Raw genomic sequence first — 10,574 nt, 5'->3', positions numbered from 1 at the left:
TTAATTCAGGGCTATATAAGCTTCGGCTTTAAGCTAGCTTCATGTGAATATCGGAATTTAAGAGGGACACTATTTTGTAAAATATAAAAATAGTATTTTTTGAGAGTTTGGTAAATGGCTTCGTTAGCTGTTTAAATAAACCTTACATTAAATAACAAATTTTTTTAAATTATTCAGCTTGAGAGATCTTTATTCTAGATACTTCTAAAGGATATAATCGTATATACTAATTACTGAGCAACTATTTAGAACTGTTGTTCATTATAATTTTACGTTTAAAAAAAGCCCTGACTCAAAGTTTTATACTATGGGCTTATCGAAATATTGTACCTCTTCTTCCACAGATGGAGCATATTAAGTTCTTATTTTTAGCAAATTAACGCTTTTATTCTTTACTTTAACCAACAACATCCTATTCTTATACAATTTTAACTTTAATTTCGCATATCCAGGTTCATTTTAAACGCATTTTCACCGCTAGTGATTTCGCCGAAGGACCTTTTCTTTTCCCATCTGTCCATTTTTGTGCGCAGTAGTAGATACACACCCCAAATCCAGAGCAGTTCAATCGATTCATTTTAAAATTCTCACACTAATAAAATTACAATTTGGTTGCCGGAGGTGGGTCGTTCCATTGGAAGCAACCACCCACCGAACGCATCCCCAATTCCACCCAAACTCAACCGAAATCAACCGAACTCAACCCACCGAAAGCTGTTCGATGGGTAAAAGCGTCCCCTTGTACATAACATAAAAAACGCATGGGACCGAACTGAACCGAGGCACTTTATCTCAGAATCAGCGAACGCCAGAGAGGGAAATGGCAGTGTTTACATAGCAGGGTGCATTTTATGGTACATTCCTCCCCGAAGCCTCTAAGCTCAGCATCGATAAAAACTTATTTAAATTTATGTAGGTATATACATCTGTTCGCTAGAAGGTACATACTCCGTGTATCTATGTGTGTGCACTTATCGGGGCTCTCGTTTTGACAACCCCTTGGCAGGGGTTGAATACCACTTGAGCAAACATTAGATGGCGGGCACGCTTTTACGACTCATAGAGAAGGCAATGATCAGAGAAAATATTTAATTTGGATAATGAGTGGCTCTTACACCCAAACGATTTACAATTTACATTAATTTGAAATGTAATTAAAATTGGCTTTGATACTAAACATACATTTATAGCTCGATGCTAATTATTTATCGAATGGTATAACCCTTTCAAAAGCTCATTGATGGTAACATATCTAGCATACCTTTCCGATTAAAATATTTTCAGTGAGTAAAGATGAAAGCAACATTTGACATAAGCCCCTCACTCAAATATCGATAAAAATAAAAATTCGGCTATTTATAGTACTGATAAAACTTTACCCTTTTAAAGATTTAAATTCTAATGAACTATACTTCTGCATATATAAGAAATCTTCATTTTCAAGAGCAATTGCTTTAGTTAAATTTTATTAATTTTAAACAAACCATTAGAAAATTAAAAACACCTTGCAGCTCATTAAAAAATTATACAAAGTTTCCCAACTACAACTTCTAAACATAAAAAATCAATTAAATTGTCTGAAAGTGATATATGATGCTCATTAAACGAGCAACAAATCTTTACTAACTTTCGAAAGTTTACCAAGCCCAGTCTTTCAATGCGCATTGTCATTAAATTTATAGTTAATGAATGCAATTAATGAAACAGTTGGGGGGCAATGCAATCGGAGTCGCAAAAGTGCAATGGCTTTTGAAATAAAGATCACATATTATGCCCAATAAAATTACCTACCGTTATTCCGTTACAAAGAAGCACAGATACAGTTTATGATATAGATCTTCATCATTAAGTAAAGTCCAGAAAAACACAGTTACATAATAATTTATTTAATCTTAAGACATATGCCGAAACAAGACTATTAATTCTAGTTTTAATTTATTTAAGCGCTGTATTACAATATCAGTGTAAAAATATTGTAACAAAAATCAGGAAACGCAACGAAAGAAACCAAAAAGATCGAAATGAAACCATTCAGAAAGTGTACTGAATCAGATTTTTATTTTTGTCTGAGGAAGTGACGATTGCGAGCTGATCGCCTACGAGTAAGTGCAGTACATACGTATTTTGCTTTACGTTTTGTACGAGTACGAGTATCTGGATGTCTATGAATAAATTCGATGGTGAGAGGTCGCTTGCGATGTGTTAACATCCTCCTCTTTGGTGTACTTACCGAAAAAATGGATGAAAAATCGGAAAGGATATGGATAAACCAAAGGATACCAAAAAAGTTTGGTGTTGAATGGAAGGGGCGGCAAGAAGAATACCGCGAAGTAGTTGGGATATTTTGAATTGTGTGTATATTTTTGCACTTCTGCAACTTGTTGTATTTTATTCACAATAATTAACTTTTTAAAAAAGAGAATTGTTAACGCTAGATTAAAATTCACTAAACAAACTATAATCGAACATAATCATAAACATAACCGACTTTAGACTACAACTTATCGAGGGCTCGAAATAATAATAATACAAGAACATGAATAAAGCAGTGGGTGAAATCATTTCTTCATCAAGTATGTATAGGCTAATTATACACATGTAATGATAGGCATAGGTGTAGGTGTAGGTATAGGTATAGGTTAGCATAATATAATATAATGCTCTGGGCAAAACATTAACAAAATCGATAATTACACAACACAACTAAACTTAGTCTTAATATCAGGATCAAGCGGCGTCGATACACATGAAAATATATGTATGCATATGTACGATTACTATATGTACTATGTGTATGTTATATATGTAAGTAGCTGTTACGGTATGCTAATTACTCCTCACCGACATCTCCCCGACATCTCCCCTCCATCGTTTTCACACTCGCTTACTTCTGTAAAGTGTGTGTATCTTTTATGTTTTTGTTGCTTTAGCTTTACGAGTAGTTTTGTTAAGTGTTTCGTTTCCTTGGTTTTAGAGTTAATTTAATTCGAAAGCGACTTTAACTATGGGGTAAACATGCACACACTCATTGAAATTTTTGCAACTTACAATTACCATTTGCTAAAATCGAATCCGAGTTCATATTATACAAATATTGAATATCTCTGCGTGTACGCATATATATATATATATATATCCGATGTAATTTAGTTATCGAGTGCTTGCTTCGGCCGGAAATCAGCGCAATGTCTTATAGTTTATATACAGGAACTTAGAAGGTATCAAAGGACACGACACGACGAACATTACACGACAAAATTTATCCTAGACTGCGGAGTGTGTCTTCTTGTTTGCGGGGCTGTGAGGGGTCCGAAAATTGTTAAACAATTTGTTTGTGTGTTTTAAGAACATTTATCTGGGTCTAAAATGTGCTCTGCTGTTTTGCTGCTCTGGCTAACTCAGCCGCCTTCTGACCTTCTGGCTCTTACAAGGATAGGTATGGTAAAATCTACTACTCGAACGCGTGTATTCATAATTTATGCGGGGTTATATTCACTGACGTTTAAGTATATTCATATTCATAATTTATAGTTCGGAAAATTCATAGTGCTCGCCTAGGCTAATGAGAGCGTTGAGAGAAATACGTACATACATATATTTTCGTACAGTTGCGAATTTCAAGTGCATCTGCTACTGCTACTGCTGCTGCTGCTGCTTATTCTTCATCTTACTCGTATCTATATTCAACTACCGAACTAAGCTGCATTATCGTGTTGGGTTTTGGATCTCCGCGATCCGTAGAACTGGCTTAATAATAAACTGCATCTCCATCAACGTCACTTGGTCACACAAGACGCATCATACATCAGCGACGCCTGCGCACTTCTGGGCAGCTGCTCATCCTCATCCTCGTCCTCGTCGTCATCCTGCTCCTCTATCTGGTCACATATTCCTATCCCGCATGCTAGAGATCTCTGGGTTTTGTACATTTAACCGACTGAACTCGGCCTGGCTGGAGTTGCATATCCTGGAGTCCTATCGCTGGACTAGCATGGAAAGTCCATGGCCAGCTCGTTCTTGATTAGATGATGGTGGTTTGGATCGGACATGGGGTTGGGATTCGAGCTGGGGTTACCCGAACTCGGATTGGCTAACTGCTAGTAGGTGGCAAAGCCCATGGCGCCAGCGCTGCTGTTGTCCAAGGGTCACTGGTGCATCTTGGCGGCATGGTGACCCATGTTCAGGCTAAGGTTAAGGTGGTGGCCACTGTGGTGCTGCTGGGTCGCCTGCGCGTGGTTGTGGTTGCTGCTCGAGTTATTGTTGTTGTTCTGCTGATTGGCCTGGCGCTGTGAGTTCTTCTTGTTCTTCATGCGCCGATTCTGGAACCATATCTTGACCTGAAAGCAACACCCTTTGATGAACAAGTTCTAACCAGAGGACTAATGAACTCACCTGTCGCTCGGTCAGCTGCAAATTTCTGGCCAATTCCCAGCGCTTTTGCTTGGAGACATACGCATTGAAAAGGAACTCCTTCTCCAGCTCCAGGGTCTGGAACTTCGAGTACGGCTTGCGCTTTTTCCGGACGGACACCTGACCGGTCCACTCGTGCAGTCCGGGATTGGGCGTGCAAGAACCCACCGCTCCCACCGACAATCCGCCAGAGGCTCCTGAAAATACCAGCAAGTAAAATGGGTTAAGCTACATGGTTTACTTCATTTATCGCAAGTGCGGGTGGTCCGCTGCTATTGTTGCTGTGTTCGGTGCAATATCAGATCGTTAAGTTTATAGAGCAATTACGGAAATTGTTTAGCAATAAGCGTTATACAAAATTATTCAATTCAGCATTTATGGCCCCTTAATTGGTGCGGTACGGGGAGCGGAGCTCCGCATTGGCACGAGGCCCATATTCACACTCGAGTGGATAGCATTTAATGAATACATTCGTTCCCGCTCATTGGCCGACCAAATGAAGCAATTAAATTAATGTTGAAATAAAGTGATAAGCTGGATTTATTTGTATTTAAATGCTAGTTCAGCCTAAGAGCCTTTCGAATCCAATGCAATTTCTTTGAATTAGACTTGCTAGCAGTAAACAGTTAGTTCTATCTGATTGAAACTCACTTATCGTGTCTAAAGGATCTTAGTTCCAATTTTAAAATTGGCTGGCGAGGTCGCTTCACTGACATACGAGTCTTTACTATCTGGACTGCCTGGGAAAGTACGAATACTTGACAGATACTGCTCTGGCAGCTCAAGAACTCCGGTGATAAGACCGAACATAAACAGGCAACCCCATAGAATGCACTTCCAATGACTTTCGCACCCACATTAAGGCGTAACGCTAGCCAAATAGCGAGAATCGATTTATGGGCTGTTTTGCACTACGCTAATTGAACGACAAACTTGACGGTTTCGCAGTTTGGTATTTCAACCGATACGACGACAAAAAGTCTAGTGCACATAGGAAAAATCGAATACTCTTAAACTTTACAAAGTAAGATGCTTAAGATTTAAGGATTGTTTATATAACAATATTGGCTTATGTAAACAAAAGTAATAGCACCAATATAAAAACAATTTACAAATAATTATCACTTTGACTGTAAAATTTGACTGTATTAAGCCTATATAAATAGGCATTTTAATTGATATTTATGCAGAATTTAAAAGCTGTTTTTTAAACAGAATTTTTTAGAATATTGCAATCAAAAATGTGCTATTAAACAAAGTACCTATTTTTAAGTATATTTTTAATCGTTATGCCAAAATTTAGTTAACAAATAAGAGTTGTAAAATTGTTTCCTGTGTGCCTAACCTCATTACCCCTGAATGTGTGTTGGACTCACCTGAGCTGGAGTAGTTCTCGCTGGGATAGCCGCGCAGTCCGCCCGGCGAGGAGTAGGTGGGCGGCTCGTAGCTGGACGTCGATGTGCCCTCGACGGACTGGCGGGCGGCGGCGCTCACGTGGCGCTCCGCCTCGTTCATGTAGGCCGCTGCCGCGGCGGCAGAGGTGGTCTGATCGGGGCGGTAGTTGGGGCCCCAGTACTGCTGCGGGGGAGAGAAGAGGTCGGGTTGGAACTGAGTTGCCTACGGGTTGCAAGGAGTGGGGGAGGGTGGTGCGGTGCGGCAGCCATACTTACACCAACCGGAAACTGCGTTTCTGGGTAGGGGTAGGCGAACATGTGCTTGCGGTCGTAGTACCCGGAACCGTAGTGCTGGTTGAATCCCTCGTCGTTGTAGGCCCAGTGTGCCGTGTGCCGCTTGACCGCCGCCGAGGTGTCCGTCTCGAATCCCGGACCGGCCCGGATGGCGGGTATGTGCAGTGGCGCTAATTGGATGGACATATTGATGTCTGGAAGCAAGCGGAAAGCGCAGATTTGCTACTGTTAGTAATTGCTCTAAGGCTGGTAGGTCTAATTTTAACGACTGTCTATGATTGCTTAAATCGACCTCCTTCATCATTTTTGCATTTTATCACTTGCCGTGACAATTGTGTCTTTAACCCTTAGCTTGACATTGGCAACATTGTCATAGATGAGGGTGCATTCAAACCTCGGCGATACTTTGTGTTTTTGACACGTGTCAAAAATTAAGGTGCCAAAATGGTTACTATAACGATTTCCTTTCAAATCACATTTCAGTTAATGTATCTATCTATCTGGGCCAAATACTTTGAACAAGTTTCTAGGTAATATATACTGCACTTTAAAAGGAAGACAATAAGCACATCACGTTTTAAGAACTTTCAGTGCACCCACAAAATAGTATAAAAATTAAATAAATAATAAAAGACTATATTGATAATGATAAAATGGAAGCAAATATGTTGAGTAAATAAATTAAATGCGTGACGATTCCTGGAGAGTTCAAGAAAACCCTTATCAGCCTTGAAAAGCGTGCTGCAATCAACAAGACTGAAACGCTTGTTGCAATTGCGAAAAAAAACAAGTGGAACGGCCCCGCTCCCAATTTTATGCCCCACTTTAATTTGAGAGTTTTCCAGTTCCCAGCTGAGGGGAAGAAACTCTCAAAAACTATTGTTGTAAAATATTTTCCCAACGATTTCCAATAGATTTCCAATAAGGAATCTGCTTGGTTTTCAACCCCAGGGAAAATAATGTTTCTGGGACCTCACCTTCCTTCTGCGAACTAACACTGGAGGGAGAAACACTCGCCGTGGTCGGCGCAACGATCTGCGTCTGGCCAGGAGCAACTGCAGCATTCTGCTGTTGCTGCTGCTGCTGGAGATTCGAGGAGGCGCCGCTGGCGACGCTGTTTGGGGCTTGTTGCTGCTGCGGCAGTTGCTGGTGGTGGGGCGATGTGAGATGTTGCTGCTGCTGTTGCTGTTGTTGGGCGGAGGGTCCAGTGGGTGTTTGGGCGGGACTGAGGGCGCCGGCCACCGGTGTTGTCGCCAGCTGTTGTTGCTGCTGCTGCTGTTGGAGCTGCTGCTGCTGCGGAGCGGGGAGGTGTTGCTGCTGCACGGCGACAAGTGGCACAGGCGGAGGATCCTCGTACATGACCGCATGCGTGGGCGTGGAATGTGTGGTGGGAGTTGACTGCTGTTGCTGCTGCTGGAGCACCGAGGAGGGCGAGGAGGCGACGACTGCATGCTGCTGTTGCTGTTGTTGCTGCTGCTGCTGCAGGTGGGGATGCGCGCTGTGGTGATGGCTGGTGGTGTGGAGAGGCTGAGGCAGGTGGTGGTGCGCATGGTGGTGCAGTTGCTGCAGATGCTGCTGCTGCTCCTGCAGATGCTGCTGCTCCTGCTGCTGCTGCTGCTGTTGTTGCTGCTGTTGCTGCTGCTGCAGGTGGTGCTGCTGCATGACGGGCAGGGAGGGATGCGCCTGGGGATGCGGATGCGGGTGCGGGGCGGTGGGTACGTGGGTGTGGGTGTGTGTGTGATGCCCCCACCACGCCCCGGCAGCGGCGTGCGACCCGACTGCCGAGACATCGTGGGGGTCGTAGAGAGCGCACGCCAGCGGGATGGTTGGGGTTTGGGGGAGGGGTGGAATATTTACGGTTATCTTGGACGCGTTGCACTCGAACTGCGGCGGCGAGGGTAAAGGCGGTGCAGTGGGGTCGATCGCCTCGACCCACCGACCTTTCTCTGTCTTTTTCTGTTTTCCTCACTCCTCTGAGTGACACCCTCCTAATTGTTTTAATCTTATTTTATTTTGCGTCTTTATTTCTTATATCTTTATTTTTTATATCCAGACCACTATTATTTGAGTTCCTTGGCTTTTACTTGCGTACCGCACACGCACACAGACGTCCGTCAGCGGGCACACGCACACGCCGACTTACTCACACACGCACACTGCCCAAAGAGCGGGCAAAGAGAGTCACGTTGTTGTTGCACAGGGGATCGAATCAGCTTGGATTTCACAGGGTGTTTGCGGTCATCAGAAACTCACGCAGTATTTTCAAATTGGCTTTTTCAGTTTTCCGTTTTCAGTTTTCGGTTTTCAGTTTGCATTCGGTCATTCCAATTTTCCAAAACTTTTCCAATTTTCCCGTTGTCGGTTTAAGTTTTCTTTTCACTTTACTTTTTTGGTTGGCATTCGTTTTTTTTTTATTTTCTCCTCTCTTTTATAATTATCATTAATAGTTTATTATTTGTGTGGCCTGCAGTTGTTGTTGTTTTTGCTGCTGCTTCTGTTGGTGCTCGCTTTTTATGTTGCTGGTCATAAAATTTGATTTTACGACCAAAACAAACAATTAAAGGCAATGTTTGCAACAGTTAACAAAAATGTTATTGTTTCTCCTCCTCACATCGCCGGCGACTCGATGTTTTGATTGCGATTTCAGCTTTTTGATTTAAATTTTAGCACGACTCCAAAAGCGATTCGTTTAATTTAAGTTTTCGAAAAAGTTCAACTTGTATTTTTCGAACCGCTCGAACGGAACACTTCCAGCCGAATGTGAATGTGAATGGACGGCGAGTACGAGTACGAAATCGCTCAAGTCCCAGTCCTCGACGAAGTTGCAGGGCCGCTTGCCTCGGCTGTTGTTGTCGTTGCTGTTGTTGCTGTTGCTGCTGGACGCCCGCGCGCCTTCCAACCGAACAGAGCGAAGCACAAATCTACACTGACAGCAGCAACGCACGGCGACAACATATCCACATCGCACATCGCTGGCACACCACAGCACAGGCACACCGACAACACAAGACCAAGACCAGAACCAAAAGCAAACCAAAAGCAGAAGCAGAAGCAGCGCTCTTTCTCTGTCTCGCCTTAAGAGTCAAGAGGCCAGCCCCGCACACAACACAAGCACTAAACGCAGCGGCGCCAGCCCGCTCCAGCGAGTGTGTGTGTGCGCCTCCCCGTCCGTGTGACTCTGGCTCGCAAGAGAGCGCGCACATGCGCCGATGAATATTCGATGCTGCCGCTGATGGTGGTGGTTGCTGCAGTTGCTGTTAGCTGCTGCGGCTCTCTTGTGGCGCGTTATGCACACGTACACTGTATACAGCGTCTGTGTGGCTCCCAGACTGCCTGCGAGTGTGTGTGTGTGCGAGTGTGAGTGGGGGAGCCGAAGAGAGTTCTAAATGTTGCTGGGGGGAAATAGTACTGTTTCAACTAGCCCCTTCGATGAGGCAGAGATGGTATCGCACTTCGACTGGGACTGGGACTGGGAGGGGGACTGGCTCTGGCTCTAGCTCTGGAATTCGCTGAGCTCAGCAGGTGCTCCAAGTCACAGGGGTCGCAGAGGGCGAGACACACACGCACAGTGTACGTGTGAAGGCCTACGCTCTTTGAGGAACAAAAAAACGCTCTCTGACTCACCGACCGCTCTTACTGCCCGTTTTTGGGGGCTGATTTGAATACTTAACACGCGCGCACCACAGCGCCATCTATGTCCGAGATTTCGGTGGAATGAGGCGGGGAGGCGTGGTAGATGGCACCACATTGTGTGTAGTTAGTTGGCTTGTTGTTGGCGCTTTTTATCGATTACCACAACAGCAGCAACCTCCAGGAAAACTCACTGCATGAAGACCATGGATCCCAGCCGAGTCATCAAGAGTCATCAAAAATAGTGACTAATTAATGCTAATTAGCTAAACAAATACATGCGTGCGCCAGTTCAGTCAGCAAATTATGACAGAACAATTGTTAGGAAACCCCGGGTATCTTTTCACCCCTATCCCAACTTCCTCTCTCCCTCTTGGCCCTTCTGCAGACTCCCCTCCCTGTCTCACTTCGAAAGGCAGTTGCCAAATTTTACGCTGCACTGGACAATTATGGGAATTTTATGGCAATTGCCATTGGAAGAAAAGCAAAGGCACGCAGTCGGGGCCAAGGAAATGTTAACAAATCGTAAAAGGGACGCGATGAGAACCACTCTCAACCCGTTTGACAGCAAAATGTATGTACAATCGCATAAAAATCCATACTTAGCAATTACAATAATACATTTGTGCCAGGGTTCAAGAAAATGTCAGAAGTCGTCGCGAATGGAGTCGAATGTTATTATTTCTTATGGGAAATCGGTGCAGGAGCAAACCTTTAACACTTTAACCATTACGCATTTAGTTATTTAGTAAATCGTTTACTTACTTAATACAGTTTATGAGGTTAACTTATCAAAAAAAAATTAAAGAATTGTTTAAATTGTATAATAAACGAAATCAGCTATTC

The 10,574-nt window shown here is 43.4% G+C and overlaps 1 protein-coding gene across 2 annotated transcripts; it reads right to left on the bottom strand.

Annotated features, from left to right (window-relative positions):
- Nucleotides 1–2,025: 2,025 nt before the first annotated feature.
- On the bottom strand, nt 2,026–9,007 carry LOC120452804 (homeobox protein abdominal-B). Of its 2 annotated transcripts, none has more exons than XM_039637203.2 (5): nt 7,076–9,007; nt 6,081–6,292; nt 5,787–5,988; nt 4,393–4,607; nt 2,026–4,337 (listed from the first exon to the last, which is right to left on the bottom strand). In XM_039637203.2, the coding sequence occupies exons 1-5, from the start codon at nt 7,758–7,760 to the stop codon at nt 4,146–4,148; spliced, it is 1,506 nt and encodes a 501-aa protein (XP_039493137.1). In that variant the 5' UTR covers nt 7,761–9,007; the 3' UTR covers nt 2,026–4,145. The 2 variants fall into 2 exon arrangements, with proteins under 2 accessions (XP_039493137.1, XP_039493138.1); XM_039637204.2 differs by having other exon boundaries at nt 5,787–5,985.
- Nucleotides 9,008–10,574: the final 1,567 nt, after the last annotated feature.

Source organism: Drosophila santomea, chromosome 3R (assembly GCF_016746245.2).
Source record: "Drosophila santomea strain STO CAGO 1482 chromosome 3R, Prin_Dsan_1.1, whole genome shotgun sequence".
In the NCBI taxonomy this organism is placed as follows: Eukaryota; Metazoa; Arthropoda; class Insecta; order Diptera; family Drosophilidae; genus Drosophila; species Drosophila santomea.
The sequence above is the reverse complement of the archived record's forward strand: the minus strand, read 5'-3'. Positions and strand labels throughout refer to the sequence as shown.

What these genes read in the sequence shown, in the direction of transcription:
- LOC120452804 (XM_039637203.2), bottom strand. Translation starts at nt 7,760, where the DNA reads ATGCAGCAGCACCACCTGCAGCAGCAGCAACAGCAGCAACAACAGCAG. An exon ending in AAACGCAGTTTCCGGTTGGT is followed by an intron (nt 5,989 to 6,080) that starts GTAAGTATGGCT and finishes TCTCCCCCGCAG; the next exon opens with CAGTACTGGGGCCCCAACTA. An exon ending in CGAGAACTACTCCAGCTCAG is followed by an intron (nt 4,608 to 5,786) that starts GTGAGTCCAACA and finishes TGGTATTTTCAG; the next exon opens with GAGCCTCTGGCGGATTGTCG.